A 23,777-nucleotide genomic window follows, 5' to 3' on the forward strand; every position below is an offset into this window, starting at 1 on the left:
AAATTGGACTTAAATTGTAGATATAAAAAATATCTTTCATCCCACGACGATAAAGAAATGGGCCTAACGCAGGTGTGAAATTTGCAGGGAAATGCAAAAGGCAGACCGGAACTGGTCCACAGACTGTATGACTTTCGACATTGGGTTAAGGGCCAAATACCGGCCGCAAATTACCCTTACCGAAAAAAACAGGCCTCCTGCAAACTGTTCTTGCAGCAAAATTGCAACCAAGCGGCAACTTTGTGTGCACATTGGTTTGCAGTAACTTTGCCGCAAACTTAATTTACATTGTAAAAGTTTGCTGCAACTTTGCCGCAAAGTTTTTGCCATGTCCCTGCAAACTTCATTTGCATATGCGAGTTTGCGGTAACTTTGCTGCAAAGTTCTTGCAAAGTTGCTGCAAAGTTGCCGCAAAGTTCTTGCAAAGTTCCCGCAAACTTCATTTGCATACGGGACTTTGCGGTAACTTTGCCGCAAAGTTCTTGCAAAGTTGTCACATGGTGAATGTTCTGTAAATTAAATTGCAAGTATACAAATATATAGTTTTCTTTTGTAAATGGTAGAAATTTCATATAAAGGCTTCAACAAACATAAAACTAAAGCAGAAAAGTTATACGTTACATTGACTATTGTAAAATGTTGATTAAATTACAAACTATATTATATTAAGTTTTTGCTTTACACATTTAAGAGAAAGCATTAGCTTTCTTATTTATGTAAGTGAAAAAAAGGCTTAACATTTCGTGCCAGAGTAGTTATTCATAAATAAATCTAAGTATTGGTTACATTACAATTTCTTTTGGTCACTGATTAAGCAATTGACTGTTACAACTATGTTGGTTTTGAAGGTAGAGATAACTATGACTGACTTAATATGTCTTGTATGTGACCTACTGCAAAGATAATCTGTTTCATCATTTATTGGCGTCGCACTGAAGTGCGGCGACTAGTATGTGATACGTTTTTTTTTCGCTTATGGGAGAAGTTATTTTACGGACAATGTATATATTTTGTTTGAAGAATATTTTGCATAGTGGTGATTTTTTGTGTACATTAGTGTAAATAAGTACTGCATTTGTGCCTATTACATTTACTACAACATTTATTGCCAATAATGCAAAGCTAATTTGTTTAATTAATAACCGATCACAGGGACTGGGTAATAATAAAAGATCACAGGGACTGGGTAAATACGCGAGCCGGTGAAACATTCTGGTTTTGTATAAAAACAAAACATAATCAAAATATATTTATTTTGTGTTTTTTTCTAACAATAGCGCAGACTTTTGCTGTTCGAGTTTTTGGTTAACTTGTATTTTCTTCAATTTTACAAGACGACAGCGATTACACGGTTTTATTGATAACCGTTGCATTACAGTCACTTATTAAGGCAGTAGGTGCCTAATGAGATCGGGAATAGTCGGTCGATATGGCCGTATTCGGAAAACGTTTCGGCTATAAGCGATATCTACGGTAAAGTCCGGAAATTATACAAAATACGCGAAATAAATTTGTATTTTTTTATTTAAGAGTTAAATTTGCTTATCTCTTTAAGATTTAATAACTTTACAATACAAATATAAGTTAAATTAATTAGTTTCATAAAATATTTGTGTTCATGACGTCACGGTTGCTGACATTTTCTTAGCAACAAAGAAAGTGCGAAATAAAAGCGAGCGATTTGCAAATCAAAAAAGAAGCAAACACCGATCGACAACGTTGTGTTCGATAACAATTATTCATTAACCGAGCTCTGCGATGGCGATTTGTGTGAAAATGACTGACGTAAAAGCTATTCGCATTTGCCAAATGGCGTGAAAAGAGTACGCAGAAGTAGTAGGGGGGATGGAAGAAGATTGATTGACCCGTTGAGCTGGAGGTTTTGCTTAACAAATGACAATATATAACATTGTTGGCGAACTACACAATGGCCTCAGTGGTTATTTGTACGTTGTTTGTGAAAACACTGACTGTAGAGAAGTCAACCGTTTTGAAAAGCAGCACCATCTCAAGATCAGGTGAATGCCATGCTTTGACGTAAATACCAAGCTTGGAACAGGTATGCATGTCTTCATTTTTCAACCTGCCATTTCTATCAATGTTTAAGTACTGTACAATTGCCATTGATCTTTGGACTTCTTACACATTTTCAAACCCCTTATAATTCCAAGTGTCATTCCCAGTGAGTATTTGTTTATCGTGTAATAAATAAGGAAACATTCCGGTGTCCATCATATTCAGTTTTCAAATTTAGTTTCGCATTTGTATTTTAAATCCAATTGATTGCTCATTCATGTTATTTAATAATGTAATGATGATACGAATGGATTCTATGAAAATACATTGTGACGTCATTATTAAGTAACTACGGCCTTATTTCGTTTTCATGTTCTTATCATTTTTAATTCTCTTTTCAGCAATGAGTCAGTTTGGGCAGGCCGTTGAAGGCAATTAACTTCTTAACCACTCTAAACATAACGCTTTTTGCAAATAGAAATCTTAAGAAGATGGAGGCTCGTGCTGGGGAAGCCATCAAGAAAATCTCAACTGCGTCGTCTAACAAGGCTGCCATTGATGCTTATGAGAAAGAAATGGAGTAAGTGTAAAAACTAACTTTTAATACAATGTTATTGACTATTCTGGTGCAAAATTTAAGTATTTTTTCTCATCAACTGTCGTTTTATTTCCTATTCCAGATGAACATGAAACATATTTATAATAATTGTTTTATTAAAGGCACTGTGTTCATAGTTTGGTAAAACATTTTTATAAAGATTTTTGGTTAGAACCCCAGGGCAGGCACATTATTAAAATATTTGTGATTGTTATTATAAATATTAAAAGCTATTCCAAATATTTACAATTTTTTTATAAATAAATTCATTACTTTTAGTAATAAATCTTATGTAGGAGCAAACATATATATTAAAATTCTGAGCTATTCATATAAATGGTGAATTCTTTTCACAAGCGATAATTTGAGTTCAACGACTTGTCAATATGTAATGTGCTTGTTGTGCTGAAAAATGATTTTTCTTATAACCAACGATCATATAGGACGTCAGAATGAAACTTAAAGGCGAATTATAAAATTCATGAAATAAGCATTTTGTGAATTTAATTTTGTATTTCAGTTCGAGGTACAGTAATGCCTGATATTACTCAGATTGCTGCTGTGCATTTGGAGACGGGTTTTAAGTTCTCGACATATGTGAAGACAACAGTGCCAATTTCTTCCGAAGCTTAGAAAGTGATTGGTATCTCTGTTGATGATCATGGCATAATGCGTATAAATGGTGGAAGTGTTGATAGTGTATCAATTAAAACTTCTCTACATGATTTTATGACGTGGCTTGCAAAGATTCCCAGAGCCATTTGTGTTGCTCATAATGGGCGCAGGTTTGATTTTCGGTTTTGGTTAGTGCATTGCTGAACACACACTGTTTTGAAACGTTTTGTAATTGTGTAAGCAGTTTTGTTGACTCTTTGCCGGTTTTCAAAAATCGTATCCTGGACAGTCACACAAACAGGAAGATCTAGTCAACGTGTTCTCCAGGCAACCTGCAACGCCCACAGTGCTCCGGATGATGTTGAAGCACTGGGATCTTTGCTTAAAACATGTAAAATTACTGAAAATATGGCCCACATCTTTACTGTAACTGCAATCCATTATTCAGTTTGTTTAAGTCATAAAAAGCCTTAAAGGCAAAGAACATTAGATTGTTAGACGTGCTGTTGCATAGAGGAACTCTAAAGCGACCAACAGCTGAAAACATTGCGGGATATGGACTGGTCTTTTGTCATTTAAAAGCCATATTTTCTAGTCCCGGAGAGGATGACTTTAGGGATTCTTTCATTGCTAAAAACAATGAGGAACTACCAAAAGTCACAAAGGCAAAAAAATATTTTATCTGAAGTGGTCCCTGAATTCGGTCAGTTTTTCAGTGACGAAAAGTGACGGAACGAGATATGGCTTTCAAATGACACGCGGCCACTTAATCACGCAATGGCTTTATACTGATACTAAATTATTTACATCTAGTTGTCATTAATCTGGCTAATTTTATTAAAATATAAGTTGAATATTATTGTGCCACATGTTTAAAGAAACATGATAACTTATACATCTCTATGCTACGTAATATTGGGACAACTTTGACATTTTGTGGTGAACTGCGCCTGTATTCATATTTTGCCTTTTGACTTTAGGTGACCTTAAGATTGTATTATTAATGTATTATTATATCAATATTAATTCAAAATTAGCTAAATTTCTTCACATGTCATGGTTTATAACTGTAGCTTTAAATAAGCAACTAGAAAACCCCCAAAATGAAGTGATATACAAATTTATACTTAAATTCATTACGTGAAAATGAATTGGGGTAGGCATACTCAAAGTAAAATTTCTTGAGATTGGACCGTTAAAACTTCCTGAAATTCATTCAGTGTGTAGAAATATGTTGTGTTAAATAAATAAGTACAATATATGCATTTCATCGCACTACAAGTTACTTAAAACGTAATTAAAGTTTCTTGTCACTGAACCATTTGTTGTCGTTTTTGCAAATTTTATCCAGATAAGTGCATATATTATTGGACATTAAAGGCACAATTCGCTTTCAATAACACTTTTCTCATTCTGTATCAACTAACAAAATCCAGTCGAGTTCGTTTATTAAGTTAATTGTCAAAATATATGTATATCCCATTACAAAAAACTATATATTTTGGATATAGGGTAACTCCATAGAAAACGCCCAACTGAGTCAAGGGGTAGGTGTATTCAACCAAGTATAAAAGGTTAACCGGCAAATTGTGCAATTAGTTGTAATATACAATTTACTATGCGGAAATAATAACAAAGAGTGTTTCTGGAAAAGTACCCATTAGGCTCCCACTACCTTAATATCTTAGTAAGAAGGTGATTTTTCAAGCGGTTCCGTAGTGTTGTGGTTACAAACTCGCTATACATGTGAGAGGTCCAAGGTTCGAGCCACAGTAGAATCAAATTATTTTATTTGTGTTCTATGTTAACTTTTTGTTTTGATGTAGACATTTTAGTTAAAATACATATGCTGTTTTATTGTAACCATTTTTTGTTTTTTTATGCCCATGAAATATATGTGTGAGAGGTTGGGGGTTCGTAAACACATTAAAACCTTCTTTGTTCCACTATCCTAGCAACCACCTAGTTACTAATAAAGGCGCTATAAAGAGAATAACAGGTTACTGTCTGATCTTTTTGTCATATATCAGGCAAGGCTTAGTATAATATAATGGCGAGGCTTGCCGAGCCGTTATTTAATTCGTGCCGAGCCTGATATATTACAAAAAGATCAGGCAGTAACCTGTTTTTCTGTTTATCATACCTCTACGTCACCGATTTTAAAGATATTATGAAAAATCGCTCAAAAGCTGCAGTTTTAGCGGGAAAGAATATGACTTTTGTCGTTTGACGTGTTAATAATGACGTCATGAGCACGCGTGCTTAATTTTTGTAAAAATGTTTTTGTCGTTTGTGTTGCATTTTGTGTTTAATATATTATTACATCTTGGTATCAAATTGTTTGCTTCTGGGTGGGTTCTTAAACCATGAAAATTTATAATTAATTTTAGAAAACAATATGGCTCTTATTAATATTCCCTATCAAGCCATCACATTGTTTGCTACCTAACATACATGCTGAATCATCCGATTATCAATGATGAATGAATTTATCGTGAGCATGCACAGAAAGTAGACAAAATCTTGAAATATTTAAGTTTGAGAAGTGTTGCTTAAAGAAAGTCACAGAGTAAGTGTTTTGTTAGAAGTCTCCAAGTGTAGTACTGCAATGTACTTGTACTGCAATGTACTTGTACTGCAATGCAAATACAGTTTAAGTAACATGATTGAAGCATGGATATATATTTATGGCTTTTGCGATTAATATCGAATTTGTGTGTAAGACGAACTCATCGATGTCTCAAAGATATGCAATATCAATTTTTTCATTTGTACTTGGTTTACAAACAAAAATATTACCATCTACTATCTTGTTTAAACCTTCAATGAACAACTTTGGTATGTTATATATCATTATATCCACGTTGTTAAACAATAACATCTGTTTTGAACACCCATAAGGACCCTGGCCATTCTTTGAAGTATTACAAGCTAGTGTAAATTGACATTTTAACATACATTTTTTATTATTTCATTTTCATATTTAAAATTAAATACTATTTTAATTTACTCTTTTATATAAAATTATATTGAATTTAACAACTCGGATTATAAGTCATCGCTTTTTTCTTATTGTTCAGGCCTGACAGACGAGGAGATACTGATTAACTCCATCATTTTCATGCTCGCTGGCTATGACACTACAGCAGCGGGCATATCATGGGTTTTTTATAAACTTGCCCTTAATCCTGAGATTCAAGAGAAGCTCGCGAATGTTATCGAGGACGAAATTGGCGAGGTAGTTGATCATAATGAATTGAAGAAAATAACTAACAAACTTGTGATTATTATATCATTTAAAGTTCAAATCAAATTATGTAAAATCTTGAAAACATATTTAGGAAAATATTTAGTAAGTTTTAAGTATGATTTTCGCTAGATCAATAATAATTTTTCATACATTTTCATAAATGTATAGGATGAAAATGTGTTTCCTGTAATGAAATTTAACACATAAGCAACAGTATATTTCTGAACACATGAATATTTAACTTTGACTGCGCCGTAGCCTTGTTTCATCTTACATGTATTTGCTTAAATAAGTTATGCCTCTTGTAAATGGCACCCATCTATCTCTGATTTAAGACGGGCAAGTGTTAGTTACTGACATAAACATGTGCATTCCGTAATGGTTAACCAGTTAACCCTGGAACATTGTGAGTTTTTGAACTCAAGGCCGTGATATGACCGAAATACTGCTGGTAACTGTCAAAGTCCAACTCAACAAACAAAACGTAGATCATGTTATGCGGTAACGTATTAAGTACATCCCGACGTTGACGGTGTGAAATGTTCGGGACATTAACCCCAAATATGTCTTGTTTGCAGAGCCCGCTGTCCTACGAATATTTCTTCACTCTTAAGTATATGGACATGGTATTTCCGAAACACTGCGGGTTCATTCGCCAGCTACAAGGTATGGTTGTTATCTAACACTAGGATTAAATGTTTAATTTGTTTTATTAAAAGTATGAAATTTTCTTACGGAATTGATTAATATTCACGTATCATGCGAATATAAAGCAGCGTACATTAAGTCGGTCAAGATTAAAATCAAGGTTATTTTTGCATGGTATTATGACCTGCATCTCTCGAGAAGTCATAAAGTAGGTTTTCTAAGCCTCGCCAAAGAAACGTACATTCATTTTCGCCGTTGTGATACGGTTTGACATTCATTTACAGCTTAGTTATGATTAAAATCTACTGACACGTTTTTTGAATAATAAAATGAGTTGGCACAAGACACTGCGGCATGCGGTTAATGATATCTACATTGTATAAACATTATAATATTTTTCGTGTCTACTCTCTCTTTGCAAATGGGAGCTAACCGTGCTTTACTACTCAACTGTTTTAACGACTCTTTTCCCAATTTACCTCTTGGCTGTGTTTCAATATATGCATTGTCAGCAAAACATTATCAATAAATGACTTAGTTCTCTTCGCCAGAATTTCAAAAACATAATTGTTTTGGTTTTTTATGTTATCATACTGTATGATTTTAAAGAACATAGCTATACATTTATTTGTTGAATTCCTTCATTCAAAGCCTTAGCTGGTCATATTCAGCGCTTTTATTATACGCCGGTAAAGCCGCTATCAGTCGAATGGCAAACAAAATACATGGAATCAAGTAAAGCATGCATGCATGTAATAAAGTTTTTATTATTTAGTAAACCTAATGCCTAGCTGCGACAATGAAATTCCTGAGATATATTAAACATTCGTGCATTCGCGTGTTGTTTTAGACTCATGCGCATGCGTGACCGCGACACTGAAATTTCTGGAATCAAGATCCCAAAAGGCATGAACTGCCAGTTTGTCACGGACATTTTGCACTTCTTGGATGAATACTGGAATGACCCGTTTACATTCAATCCTGAGAGGTACATATGACACTTAGTTTCCAGAGACATGTCATTACAAAAAGATTGTGCTGTGTTCTGTATATTTGTAACTGGTATGTCTCTTTCCGTTGATTAGCCTTACATGTTTGTGAAAAAATATCGTATATTACAATATTTAACAACTCCTCATCAAGCTGTGGTCCAAAACACACCATAGCGTGAATGAACGTTAAACGAGAATGCCAAAGGCAGCTTCAGTAAATACTGGTATATTATTAAAGATTCGTAAATCAGTTGCTTGAAATGTTCATATGTTAGCAATGCAAAATGCGTAAATCCAAACATGTCAACTTGCTTTAGAAATGTATTTTATCGCTAACTAGAGCTCATAAATACACGGTATTCTGTTTTTGGTATGTTTGTTGCCTTGAAAGATGTTTTATTTTGTGTTCTGCTACGATACTATGATTATTACAATAATTTGTTTCCTGAAACAATGTGATTGTAGTTTAATAGTGTTTACATATTTGCCAGTTGCTCTGTAATATCGACTTCGTAATAGTATACTAGATTTGCATGAACAAAAGCGATAATTATGTTGACTGATAAAGCGTCCTATTTTTACACTAATAATGCACAAAGTTTGAAAAGCAGTTCACCACGCGAATAAGCCTGAATTATGACGTACACAGTCATGGTAGCCTCAACAACTTGTACTTTGATTGGTTGATTCTATCATCATAACGAATTAGTTATCTCGTTCCCTCCAACCAGCCACTACGTCGGTCACACGAGTTATCTCTGCCTCCCCTCATGTTAATAAGTCATTTCCACGACTTATTAAATTGTTCAAAAATTGAGAAGCTTTTGGGGGAATATATTTTATGTGAACTATAAACATTGTCTCTAAGGATTGCGCCCGAGAACAAGGACAAGATCAACGAGTATGCCTACCTGCCGTTCGGATTTGGGCCGCGGAACTGCGTGGGTATGCGTCTAGCTCAGCTTGAGGTCAAGATGACCGTCATCAGCATGTTGAGGCAGTACAGGATCAACAAAGGAAGCGAGCTTAATGTTAGTAGTGATATATATGTACACATAAGCATCTTGAGGAAATACAGGATCTACAAAGGAAGCGAGCTTAAGGTTAGTAATGATATATATATGTGCACAATAGCATCTTCGGAAAGTACAGGTCTGGAAAGGAAGGGAACTAAGAGTAAGTTGACATTAACATGTAGTTTACATTAAAATCCACGGATGACAGAAAGTATCGTCATGGATCGCACAATGCATGAGACTCATGATTAATTTCAGACAAAAATTCAAGCACGTGCTTATCCCCGATTTTCCCACGAAATGTTTCAAATTTTATGTGCGTATATATAAAAAAATGTAATAATAACCATCATTAACTCGACAGTTGTGAACTCTATAAGCAGAAATTACACGCTCAAATTGTGTATACTAGTATAGCTCGTTTTAAACGGGATACTAGAAAATCACCAGTTTCCAGCTCAAACCAAATGATCTAATTTTAATGGTATTTATTTTAGGATAGAGATCAGTGTCATGTTGATGTTGTTGGTCTGCATGGTGAGTCTGTATATCGTCGTATATAAACTTGTTTCATCACAGGTGCCATTACCACGCAGTCCGTACGGATTGGCGCGCCATGGTGCCCCAGTCCATTTGCGATTCGAACCCCGAGGCAGTAACACATAACAAGTACAGAAAAAAATAAGAAAAAGAGCCTTTATGAACAGAATAGAACGGTTCGGCACGTTTTAAACTGATTTAAACTACAATATTTCGCTACAGCATCCGAAAGAATATAATTACGACATAATCCACATTAAACTTTATTAAAGTTTATCAACCCTTCTACAAATACGTTTGAGCAAAATCTGCAATGGCGGACAGCATTATCATACATGAAAGTTTATTCATTGTTTGATGTTTTGGAATTGTATAATAAATATATGAATTTTCAGAATGTGGTTCGTTTTGTAAAAACAGTAAAAAAATTAATTTTAACAGATTTTAAATTGTACTAGTTGCTCAAAATAGGTTGTGAAAATGTTATATTGTGTCTTTATTTTGAGTGTGTACGCAATTTACAGTAGTTATGCACGGCACAGCGTCCAATCATTCTGAACACGTCAGACAAGTTCATGTTTAAATCCTTTAGTGACTTAGTCGATTATTATCCGGTCGTTCATATCTATATGTCTTTAAAAGTGACAGAATAAAGCTACTCGGCTTCTCACTAACTCCCTAATTTACTATTTTGTATCACACCGTGCGTTTAAAGTAGTTTGAAGTAAAACGAATATATCACGAATATAGCAATTCCATACTAATCATTGAGGTAATACACGGATAAATATTAGCTCTTTATTTTTAATCAAGTCATATGGTTTACTTTCATGTCATTATGTAGCGTTACTGACTAAATAATTAACAGCTATTTAGAAGAATACACAGAAAGCATTTTACCTGAGAAAGGCCAAATAAATTCTAGCATGATGTAAGAGGTAAGACTACGATAATAGACACGGTGAACATGTGAGAAACAAAGAGTATATTGTGCGAAGTAAGATTTTAAAAAAACACAGTCACCATGTGACTTTGCTAAGCCACTTAAAAACAAATATTATTGAAGAAGAAATATAATTACTTAATTGTGTTACCTCAAAACTCCGCAGACACATATGTTGATACCCAGTGGCGTAATAAGGTACGGACAAGGTGAACAATTAATGTTTCTATCATTGATTGCAGTTTTAAACGTTACAATCAGTATGGTTCGTTTCCCATTTAAATAAAAGCATAAACTAATATGTATTATACTAGAATTCGCTCATATGATTGTGCAAGAAGTGCTAAATTGTAGTAACATTAGCTTCATGAAAGGTAATATTATGTAAAACAAAGAATGCATGGCTTCTTGAAGGTCGGTAAAATTAAACATGGTTAGATTGTGATTACAGATGTCTCTTTTTCTACTTTGCTACGAAAGCTCAATTCTTCAGAACGGAATTATGCTTATTTCGATGATTGTATATAGCGTAAACAGTGTTTCCTTCTAAGATACTATGACAGATAAGTTATGACAGCTGACAAATATCCCAAGATGATGCCGGTGAAGGTTTGCTTAAGTTTGACTTTAAAAAATGAGAATGCTTGGGTACAAGTAACGTATACAATGTACCAACAACCTCTCACAAACAATATACCATTGATTGTTACATGTTATAATTATCGAACGTACGGGCACATAACTCAAATAATAATAACACAACAAAATACTTGTATGTACAATTACTTTTCCTAATCATATATATAGTCCTATTCTACAAAAAAATTCATTGTTAATGCCCTTATACATTTGTATAAGTGATATATTACTTATGTTACTGTAGCAAAATATCAAATTAATTAAGAATTCGTTTGTTGATAACAACGCATTAGAATAAAGATAACCGGCAGCTTCACTTATAAACATACCATATTTAAAAGGTCTAGTTTCTGAATCTTTCCTTTTCACAAAGTATTCCGTTCATTGTATTGATCATCCATAAAATTTACGTATTTCTCTTAGATAAACAGTGGTTAATGCAGGGTTTCTCTGCATCTGAGTATCATTCACCGCTGATAATTGTCCTTCATTGTTAACTCATCTGGTTGCTAGTGCACACGGATTTATTACACGCTATTAATATTAAGGTGTCTAATAAAGAAGGATTAAACATAATCGTAAATATACTTAGCCATAGACCACAGATAAAACTTGATATTCTTAGCAATATCTTGTGAGTGATTGTAAACAGGACTGGAGGTCTCCCTATCATTCGGGAAAGTCTGTTTCCCTCTCTTGAGTGTCCTACCATCAGACATTTATTCCGATGTCGCCGTAAAATGAGGAAAATCACAACTGAATAGATTTCGTTACCAATATTCACGATCCTCCCCTAAGCATCCTCCTGAAGGTACAGCCAATGTTCATCACTAGACTTCAGGGGCTTGTCTTCATTTTGCGTATTTGCAATTGGCCTGCATTGCCTCCACACAGTCATTCAGAAATAACCCGTGTATATCGTTTCCTGATGGTATACTTGCATTTTTGCTCCTCCCAGTGCTAAAAGTGAATCAGTCAGAAGGTAGGGCAAGGGTATGGGTTGAATAGATCAGTAAACGGTTCATCGGGAATGTTAAGTCTAATAAAGCAATTTTATACAAGCATGATGCATGTCTGTTGAATGCCCGTGCTGGAACTCGTTGAATGCTAACGTGCCATCTTCCCCTTACAATGTTGACACGTATACAACTGTACTGCTCTGATTTTTTAATAACAACATTTACTTCCAATACAATAATTTCTGATATGTTATAATAAATTAAAAGTCAGTTTCTATAGACAATATCAATAAAACATTATTCAAACTGTAATGTAAATCTAATTTACCTCCACATATTTATTAGATAAATAAATAACATATATTTCAAAATGAGATATATGATAGAAGAACTAGAAAAAAAAGTCAGCAAAAACATAAAATGGTATAGAAATTGTGATAAGGAACCATACGAAAAAGTGTATTTACTATTAGATATAGATTTAAACAACTACACGATCATTCTTAATAAATAACACCTTGATATATATAAAATATTTACAATCATAATGTTAAAATAAAAACATAAAAAGATCCTTACAAACATACCCTTATTATAAAATGATGTGTATATGCATACATATTTATTATTATATAAAAAACGCATTTAATCAATTATTATTATTGACACTCAGATGTCTTTACCAAGTTGCACCTTTGGGGCTCTTTTTAATGGTAAATTCGTGTGAAAGCGTATACGTTCTGTAGTTTATAGGCGTTGCTGTAACAGTTGTTGGGAAATCGACTACATGAGTTGCCTTTTTTTTCTTTGCAAGTCCGGACAATGGTTGAAGTCCATGTACTAATACTCATGTAAAGCAACATACGGTGGCTATTGTCAAATTCTTCTACATAAAGTTATTGCTTCATTTTCCTCACAATTTTATACTAAACCATACACAATTCATTACTGGCGGGTCTTGCGAACCTGATAATATGGACGATACTCGCAACGGGTCATCATCATAATCTTTACTCCATTGGCCGGTTCGGCCGTTGGGATGAAATGAGAGACGACAATACAGAAATCTTCGTCAAGTCAGGTCTGTTGTGTGCTGCTTAGAGTTATTCATTCATGGGAAGGGATGTCAACTCTTTAACATTGTCTACCCAGCTCTGTCTGACGGCCTCGATTAAGACCTCCCTCTAGCGTGCCCTGAAAAAAAGAGAGTCGAGCCTGGTGACGTATCAACACCAAGCCACCTTCCGCCGTTTGAAGGTCGCCAGTTGGGGCTCTTGTTGGCCAACATGTATTGCAGTCATGTTCCGGACGTTCTTGTGGGCCTTGCGCTGCCCATAGGAGATTCAGAGCAGTCTTTTGAGACATAATTCAAATGCCTGTATCCTTCGTTTTGTGTCCGCGTGAAGCACCAAAATCTCGCAGCCCTAGAGTAGGAAGACTATGAGAGACGTGTCGAGTCTGTACTCGGTTTGGAAGCAGATGAAACTGCTTGTCCACAATGTGCTTAGTCTGGCCATCGCTGCGCTTGCCATGGCAATTCTAATTCGGACCTGATCGGTTCCGTTTCCATCCTTTAAACAGGGTTGCACGTGAAGCTTTTCACTTCTTCTAGCTTCCGGTCGTTCATGGTGATGTCTGCACTGGTGTTGGCTGTGCTGTTCACCATGCTCTTTAACTTCTCCGTGCTCACCTCCATCCCGATTGCTCCTGCTCTTTTATAGAGTCTGTTGGTGAGATCTTTAAGTGCACTGCTGGTGCCACTGATGGGGTCGATGTCATCAGCGAATCTCAAGTTGGCGATGGGACTTCCACCGATGGAGATAGTTGTGTGCTAGTCATGGAGAGTCCCCTGCATGATGTTTTCAATGAAAATGTTAAACAGAATGTGAGAGAACAAACATCCCCGACGGACGCCCACTGATGTCCCTAAAACGTTCACCTGCTGTCCATTGAATATTACTGCGCTACTGGCGTTTCCGTAGAGTGCTTGAATGACTTGCACCAGCCCTTCGTAAATGTTGAATCCTCTCATAATATGCCATCGGCAATCATTCCACACACGAGAGAAAGCTTTCTTTAAATCGATGAAGTTATAAATGGTGTTGCATATGTTTCTTCCACTGTGCTCTGCCAGCATTTCGTCTGCATTACTTTGCAATCGATTAAGGATGATGCGTAACATGCCTTTGCTGGGATGACTAACGATGCTTATGTAGCGGTAATTCTCGCACAACTTGACAATCAGCATACATGTTTAACCTTAGTTATACCTCTTGACTATCAGTTCACTAAATCTCAAAATAACGAAATAATAAAACTCTTTTGTGACATATTTGATAGCAAAATCAATAAAGAGTCGTTTTACAACTAAATGAATACTATAACTTAAAGGCTCTATAAAGGTGACGATCCGTAATTATTTACCGATTTTAAATATTTTTTTCCATATTTTATTTATAAAGGTTATCAAAAAACAATATATATACATTACCATAAAAATATGAGCAATACAACTTGTTTTGAGCTCAAAATACAGTGTCCTCCAAGTCAATCGTGTTTACAAGCAATCAGTTTATTTACATCGCTGTTTACTCGGGAAAGTGAAAGTGAAAGTGACTCAGGTCACCAAAAATATATCGTTGATTTTCAACGTTTTCCGGTATCACTAACAAAGTAGGTCTCTTCTAAATGGTTAAAATGTTTGTATTGATCTAGTAAGTTACTTTCTGCAGGTAAAAAGTTGTTAAAAAAATAATTAAAATTGAATGTTCTTTCGGCTTTTTTTAGGATACGTCACCGCTTTGGGGCTACACATCACGTTAGTTGCAAAGATGTAAACATTACCTCCAATTATGAAACGGGTATATCTTCCATAATTCTTGACAACGTTGCACTTAAGCTGTAATATTAGCATTTCTTATGCAAGAGTAACTGAAATCCGGTAAAAATTAGGCCAGTTTATATGCACATTAATTGGATTTGTCACCTTTATATGGCCTTTAAATCAAATTTATAGAACAATTACAACTGTTTACACCCATACTTGGTTAAAATAAATACGATGTAAGTATTTCAAGTCCGTCTGGGTCTTTCGGTAGAGAAGCAGACTTTTAAGGCTGCTTACCCAAACATCTTAGGGAAGTGGGTTCGAATATCACGTTAGGTGTTTTTGCAAGTAAACTTGTAATTCAAAAATCTCAAATCTCTTTTTAAAGGAGTCTTCCATATACCGACCAAAGCTATTCTAGCTCCAACATGATATCGTTATTCAAAGTTCGGTGGTCTGTTCACTGATATAGATATGCATCGTCCAACTGGCGGTTTAAGTCTGAGAAGATGCGCAAACACAATTTCGTGATTTTGTTTGTCCGTCGAAGCTAGGTGACTTGGGAGAATTTTGACACTTCCGTTAACAAAACTTACGAATACATTTATAATAAACCTTGCTACTTAGACACATGAAAAGTGTCTTAATACCAAACATTGACTCACATGTGTGGCTGTAACAGACGATCTATGTTTGGGAAGCTTCTTATTCAGCAAAAGTATGTGTTTTTGATGCTATCAAAATCAAAGCTTCATCTTGCGAAATATGCATTTATTATTTCAAATCGTGTTCTTTGGCAGTTTGCATTGATGAAATATTAATGTAATTATTTATCATTAATATACCATTTCAACGTGTTTGTGGACAAGATAATGATGTGCTGACACATAAGGCGATTCAGGGTTGTAATATGGAAAAGAAATGATGTAAACATAGAATTCGTTACATAAATGGACGGCTTGTTATTGCCTAATGAGGTTTTTAGACAGCCGAGGATTGCAGCATGATTACAAATATTATCAAGTATTAACCATGTTGTCATATTCATTTTCACCTATATCTTCACTATCTACTTAAACCGGATGGTGTCGTCCTTAGCGCAAATATATCAGAACATACATTACACATTACATTTGATTAAGCATTAGCGGAAGTAACAGCAAGTATACAGGTATCTGAATAACTTATATTTAATAAGTAAAGCCCGCTGTTCGAACTGATGAGATAAAGTTTGACGTGTCACACAGGTTTGCATGTGATGTAGAGTATATGATTTTGTATTGTCACTTAAAACGATTAGTACATGTAAACCGAACCGGTGTTGGTGTAGATTTCAACCTGCTTAAAATATAAAAACGGCAGCAATCGTTACATGTCTGGTATTTTACAAATTGGAAGTATTAATCACACATTCACATCCACATCCACTACAATACATAAACAAAACATTTAAACATGCAATTGGACCTTTTGATAAATAAACGGAACATTAACTTGTTTAAATTGTATAAGATAAACAAAATATAATAAAATAAAGACGTATACATTCTGCGTATAATTTATATATTTATAACTATGTAGCGTTTTAATAGTATGGACGATTTCAGTTGTTTTTGTTAAAATTAAGAAAAAAAGAGGATCAATTACATTTATAATATGTTAAATTAACTAAACTGCAAACGTTGGTATTATGGAGAAATACACAATCAAATACATATGTTAATATTTAGTTGTAAAATTATAACTTATAATTATGTATACACGTTTAATTGACATATAGTTTAAGTTAAACGTTATTTATAATCGATGAAAAGCAAACGTGGCTCTCGTATGTAATTCAAAGTGCAGAGTAACTTTACTTTGTAAACAACATACTGTATTCGTATATGTATATTATTTCCATAAGTAAGCGTTCACATCGCAGCGCGAATGAATTAGGTTTTGTGTTGATACTGTCATCAGTATATTTGATAGATGAGATCCAACAAAGCAAAAATAATGCTAAAAGTCCAATTGCAGCCAAAAATACATGAATTAGTTAAGCTTTTTGTAACGGAAAATATATTTGTTAGGGTCCGGTAAACATTTTTATTTCAATTAAATGATTACATAATATTGTATAAATAAGTAACACGTGTAATGATTAGTATTTAATTTTGACATTGCAGTGTTGTTTAAGAACAAATCGACCTCATGCGCATATTATTTGCATACATAGCTTATATTGGCGGCATGCAAAGTCAAGGCTCTTATCTTATGCGATATGCGTTTACACACAAGATTTGAAACCATCTATTTCACGCAGTTTCTTATCATAAAAATTCAGATCTAGCTGGCAATGGACATATGACTCCGACAAAACGACAAATATGGCATACATGTCACTTGGTCTGGTAAGCGAATATAAACATGATATAGTTATAAAACATGATAAGTATTTAAGGAAATAAATACTATACTATATATGTTTATATTGCCTTTATATAGGTAATTTGTGACATTACATAGCCAAAACGTTCGGTAAAAATAAAATATACTGAAACAAAACTGAGGGGGGGGGGGGGGGGTAACTTAATATGTTGTATTCAGTGAAACAGTGACAAGTTTGCCAAATGGTTATACCATAAGTCATATTCTTATGCTTGGAAAATCTACGACTGTTCATAAACTAAACCTTTTGTCGTTGTCAGGTTTGCCCTTTAAACGTGTTTCGAATAAAATATATCTGTTTTCTCTTCAGACGACTGTGCTTGTGATTATTCCAGCTCACTTTGCATGTATGTTATATTTTCTAGACGTTTTTTATAACAGTATGTTTTACGTTTCAATAAAAAAACTGATCTAAAATGTTTTGTTTAATATATGTTTCCGTAGAACATCATTTACTCGGGTGGTTTGTTTGGCATTACTGTTAGAATACATTTTGTATAATAACGTTATTACCTGAATATTACTATATTTAAATCATGTACATGTATACAAAATATCATACTGTTTTCATAAACAGATTTGTTTGGTCGCCAGTTCATTTTCGGAATCCCAGAGACATATAGCTCGCCCGACTATATCAGGATGTACATTGCAAGCAAGTATGTTTCCAAAGTATATATGACTGCTCCCGGAATCGGGTTCAACCAAAATATAACAACACCTGCACAAACGTCCACTACAGTAATTATTCCAGGCCATGTTGTAGCCACTTCAACTGATTATTCCAACAAAGTCGTTTATGTTGAAGCGGACCAACCCGTATCAGTACATGTCATGGTTAGGAATGAGCACACCTCAGATGGCTTCCTACTTTTACCCATTTCTGATGACGCCATCGATTTCTTTGTTGCATCATACGAACCCAGAGAACGGACTAGCCAGTTTATTATCGCTGCTCTTGAAGACAACACTCGGATTGAAGTTCAACTGAAAACATCTGCTGGAGCTATACCAATTGGTGGAGGAAGTTACAGCACTGGGCAGAAAGTCTCATTTGCACTTGGAAAATTGCAAACGTACTTGGTGCAACATGAATATGACTTGACAGGAACGCACATAACTAGTTCAAAACCTATTTCGGTTGTATCAGGTAATAAATGTGCGAATGTTCCACATGATGTAACAGCATGCGATTACTTAGCTGAGCAGTTGCTTCCAGTTCGTTTTTGGCAAAAAGAATATTTGTGTGCGAAACTCAAAACTAGAAGAAACAACAGATTGCGCGTGCTTTCTTCAAAAAATGATACCTCAGTTCACATAGGAACAACACGCGTTACACTCAATGAAGGAGAGTGCTATGAATATGTCAGCTCAAGTGACGCTGTTACATCAGTGATATCAAATCATCCGGTCTTAGTACTTCAATTTTCCGAAGGAACATCTGCGGATTCAGTGATAGGAGATCCCAGCATGATAACAGTTCCCGCTACAGAATATCAAGAAACTGAATATTTCTACGAAACTCCAACGTCCCTGTCTTACCACCATGCCTCGATAACTATCAAGACAGACCAGGCAACCGGACTACGAATTGACGGTGCTTCAATTGACCGTTCAGATGAACTGAGAACAACATTAAACAATATTGAGGTAAACTTTTATCAGTAATTAACAGTGTTTTGATATGTGTGTTCCCACTTGGTTTATAACGCTTGAATTATTTGAATAGCATTGTACTATTATATTTCCATCAGTGTCGCGTCTGAAAGTATGTAGTAATGACAGCTGCGTATTTAATCAGTTTTACGAGTGCTAACGTTTACCCGTTCGTTACTCTATAGTTCAGTATCATACGATTGACTGTCACTGCTGGGAAGCACCATATTTACCACATTGACCCGGGCGTCAGTTTTGGTGTGATCGTTTATGGGTTTGATACAGCCGAATCATACGGTTTTCCACTGGGACTCAGTACAAATGGTAATACCCGATGAAATTACAATGTAGTGACCAAATCATCAAACATTCATAAATCATAACTTATTTTTACAATAGGCAACACTTAACATGTATAAAATGTATGTTTAGTGGCGTATCACGTTAAGATAATTGACTACTACTACTACTACTACTACTACTACTACTACTACTACTACTACTACTACTACTACTACTACTACTACTACTACTACTACTACCACTGTTACAACTACTACTATTACTACTATTATTACTACTACTACTACTATTACTACTACTACTACTACTACTACTACTACTACCACTACTATAACTACTACTTTTACTACTACTGCTACTACTACTACTACTACTTCTACTACTACTACTACTACTACTACGACTACGACTATTACTCCTACTTTAACTACTTCTTCTACTACTTCTACTACTACTACTACTACTACTTCTACTACTACTACTACTACTACTACTACTAAAACTACTACTACTACTACTACTACTACTGCAACTACTACTACTACTACTACTACTACTACTACTACTACTACTACTACTACTTCCACTACTACTACTACTATTACTACTACTACAACAACAACAACTACAAATACTGCTACTAACACTACTACTTTTACTACTACTACTAATACTACAACTACTACTAATACTACTACAACAACTACTACTACAACTACTACTACTACTACAAAAACTACTACTACGACTACTACTATTATATTACTACTTCTTCTACTGCAACTACTACGACAACTACTACTACTACTTATTATTATTATTAGTAGTAGTATTACTATTATTATTATTATTGTTAGTAATAGTAGTAGTAGTAGTAGTAGTAGTAGTAGTAGTAGTAGTAGTAGTAGTAGTAGTAGTAGTAGTAGTAGTAGTAGTAGTAGTAGTAGTAGTAGTAGTAGTAGTAAAAGTAGTAGAAGTAGTATTTATAGTTTAAGTAATTATTGTAGTAGCTATATTTGTATAAAATTCTGCCTTATCAGCATGTAAAGAGATACAATATTTATTATACCATGTTAAAACCAACGTTTTTTTCTGTAAACAGCTTTATCGCTAAAGGAAATAATCGGTTCCTCGTGCTCACCAACCGCCTGGCATCTTGACATAGACATGGAAAAGCTAAGATACAGGTGATGAACTATGTAATATACACAAGCTGCACTGAGAAACATTCATTAAATTGTGATATCTAAAACTCAAGAACTTAGAGTATTAGAGCGATAGCAACGAGCGTGCTTTGGCATATATTATCATATTATTGCTTCTGGTTTTACATACAAATTATTAGTTATATTGTTGATACGTGTTTAGAGATCCAGGTTCTGTTGCTACGGACATATATTTTGGAGAAAACTCTTGCACGGGACAATATATTGGCAACCACTTAATCTTTGACTATGACATAGAAAGCTGTTTGACCACCACTAAGGTAAGACGTTCCAATCAAATGTGTGTATATGCGAAGCAAAGATTCTGCAAATAATGCAAATATTTCCGATGAGTTAAATTTAGCAGAACTAATCAATGTGTCAACTTAATTGTATGTCACTTTTGTTTTACTTGTTTTTACATTTTACAATAGTAAGTTCATTTAGAAATAAGATCATTGGCGATGTATCTGAAAAGTCAAATTGGTTATTTGTTAATAATCTCCAGATATTATGTTTGATGAGCGAATACAAAAATGCGTTTAGGAGTGTTATCAAATGTATGTGCTAATCATAACAATTTAACACTTATTGTATAATGTTGAAAACTCAAACGTCATTCCAAAGATATGTATTGCTTAGCCAATCAGTAATCACTTTAAACACGTCATTTGTAATGCTTTCGATTTAGTTCTACACGCACGTTAGAAAAGCTGCTACTGGTATGATACATATATTCGCATCTTGTATAACAGATATAAACTAATTGTATAATATTATCTTCAACTTTGATTGTTCTCAAGTCAAACAACACCGAGATTGTCCACACTAACCAACTTGTTTACGCCTACCATGATCCTAAGTACACTTTCATCATACGAAACATCAACTGGACGCTTGACGTCAACTGTCACATTCAAAGGAACCAATCGGTTCTTAGTCACGTGACCTACAACCATTCAACAGACGGTGATCAAGGATCACTGAATTCGACCACGTCGTATGCGATTCAGACGCAGTTTTTTATCGATCCAAACTTCCAACAGGTTAAAAGATCAGCAAACAATTTTGTGCATGTCCAATAATCTATAGCGATTGATAATTTAGATGCTTAATCGGGAGAAAGAACATCTTTGTTATACGACGAAACGCACTTCCTTGTATAATGCACGTAACTCCTTTACCCGTCGTATAACATAGAACATGCATTTATCAAATTTAAAAAATATATCATAAATAATGGGTTCATGCCTTTGCCTCGTGCATGTGTTAGGATACTGTTAACGAACAATTAAATCTACATATTCAACATTTAATGAAATGAACAGTATCTGACGCAATAATTTCAATCTGATTACGGCAAGTGAACCTTGTTGGGATACATTAATTGAGTGCTTTTTGTTTCGATTATCCCCTTAGGGCATTTCTGGAAATCCACTTGACGTTACCACAGGTGCAAATGTTTTCGTCAAGACCTTTGTGCTGAACGTTGATTGGACAGTTAAAATGAGGCTGCATTCGTGCTACACAGAGCCGACCTTGAACGGCCATGGTGCCCGGTACTACCTCATTAATAACGGGTACGCTTTCAAAATTGACCAAAACACAAATATCAATCAGAGTTGTAATCACATCGCGTTTCTTTTCAAATTTAATAAATGAGGGGGAAAAGCACGCATGCGCATTGTTTTTGACTATAAATGTAAATCTTATGTTTAAACTTTCGACAAGTAAATTGATAGAAAGTATAAAAACATGAACACTCGCTAACACGTGCGTATACTGTGTAACGGAGCTTGTTTGCTTGAAGATGTTTATCAATATTCCATTCGGATAAACATATAAACAATTAATAATGATGTTTATGATCTTAAGTATACTAAATTTTTAAGGAAACCATGAATAATGTCGCATTATTGAAGAAATAAGCATGCACATGTCCTTTACAGTTGCGAAATGGACGCTAACACCCACTTCCTGTCTCAGACGGACCATGAGACGCGGTTTGTGTTCCAAGCGTTCCAGATGAGCGGATCAGACCACCGCCTGTACATCAAATGTGACGCCACGCTATGTGACACTTCAGACATGACGTCTTCCCAGCAGTGTGATCAGAGGCCTCACTGCACGAAGAAAAAATAATCTTAAAGAACTGTCTTTCTTAAACATTTAAAATTGTATATATATACGTGTAATTACAATTTGCCGTGGTTAAAATGATTAACACCAAAACTAGTTTTGTTTGTCATATTAACCTATTGATAGTCTGTACTGTGGTAAAAACTTAAATCAAACGGCATTCTAAGTTGTGTAAAATGTGGTGTGAAGGAGGTGGGGCTTTCGACCTCGATTGTTTTGTCATTGATAACGATATTGGCAGATACAATGAGTTGCCCCCACATTTTGACGACGCTCTTTAACAATCATTAAGTAAGAAATATTTTACAGACACAACACAATCGATCTGGCGTGAAACAATTAGAACGCAACTACACAAATTAATACCGGTACTTAAGACTGATATAGAATGCTGTAATAGAAGGCCTAAAATGTATTACTGTTTGGAAACAATTTTAATGAACTCATGTCTTTGTTTTATATGATTCTTGAAACATGACAATTTCGCTTTTGCAAATACCAATAGTTTAGGCCACGTTTAGATACATTTTTATTTAAACTCGCCGTAATGAAAAGTTGTTCCCCTTTCAACACGAATGTAAGTATATTAAACTTTGGTTAGTACATAGTCAACTTATTATAAATGTTTTAACACATGGCCATGCTATAATAAAAAGAAAATATTTTGATAGGTTTAAGCAAAAAAGCTGTTACGTTATATACTAACACTTATAAACTCCATTTAAACAAATTGCTAATATCCTTTAAAATTATAAATGACCTATCAAAATATTTTGTTCATCTACGTTAAGAAACTGTGATTCCTCATTTTGACAGATCATGCTAATATGTATATGAATATCCGTTTAAATCCCTGAATTAACTGCTCCTTTCATTAGTCTCTTTCCGGATCATGAGAAACCTCAAAAAGTACTTCACCTTGGTATTCGGAAAGAGTGCAACATGACAAATAGTATTTCCTTTTTTCGACAGACCAAAATTGTTGTTGTTATAGGTACTGA

General features: G+C 34.6%; 2 protein-coding genes across 4 annotated transcripts; both read left to right on the forward strand.

The window, feature by feature from the left end:
- The first annotated feature begins 7,085 nt into the window (after positions 1 to 7,085).
- On the forward strand, positions 7,086 to 10,053 carry LOC127833319 (cytochrome P450 3A19-like). The gene is made up of 4 exons (XM_052358499.1): positions 7,086 to 7,145; positions 7,978 to 8,115; positions 8,988 to 9,222; positions 9,715 to 10,053. Exons 2-4 carry the CDS (start codon positions 7,982 to 7,984, stop codon positions 9,799 to 9,801), a joined length of 456 nt encoding a protein of 151 aa, XP_052214459.1. The 5' UTR covers positions 7,086 to 7,145; positions 7,978 to 7,981; the 3' UTR covers positions 9,802 to 10,053.
- A 5,465-nt stretch (positions 10,054 to 15,518) lies between these two features.
- On the forward strand, positions 15,519 to 22,869 carry LOC127834831 (IgGFc-binding protein-like). 3 transcript variants are annotated; one of them, XM_052360891.1, is made up of 10 exons: positions 15,522 to 15,761; positions 17,370 to 17,436; positions 17,784 to 17,820; positions 18,051 to 19,123; positions 19,315 to 19,453; positions 20,535 to 20,619; positions 20,801 to 20,918; positions 21,441 to 21,683; positions 22,057 to 22,217; positions 22,587 to 22,869. In XM_052360891.1, exons 1-10 carry the CDS (start codon positions 15,709 to 15,711, stop codon positions 22,777 to 22,779), a joined length of 2,169 nt encoding a protein of 722 aa, XP_052216851.1. In that variant the 5' UTR covers positions 15,522 to 15,708; the 3' UTR covers positions 22,780 to 22,869. The 3 variants fall into 3 exon arrangements, with proteins under 3 accessions (XP_052216853.1, XP_052216851.1, XP_052216852.1); XM_052360892.1 differs by lacking the exon at positions 15,522 to 15,761 and adding an exon at positions 16,175 to 16,214; XM_052360893.1 differs by lacking the exon at positions 21,441 to 21,683 and having other exon boundaries at positions 15,519 to 15,761.
- Positions 22,870 to 23,777: the final 908 nt, after the last annotated feature.

The sequence above is a fragment of the Dreissena polymorpha genome, chromosome 6, assembly GCF_020536995.1.
Source record: "Dreissena polymorpha isolate Duluth1 chromosome 6, UMN_Dpol_1.0, whole genome shotgun sequence".
Classification (NCBI taxonomy): domain Eukaryota; kingdom Metazoa; phylum Mollusca; class Bivalvia; order Myida; family Dreissenidae; genus Dreissena; species Dreissena polymorpha.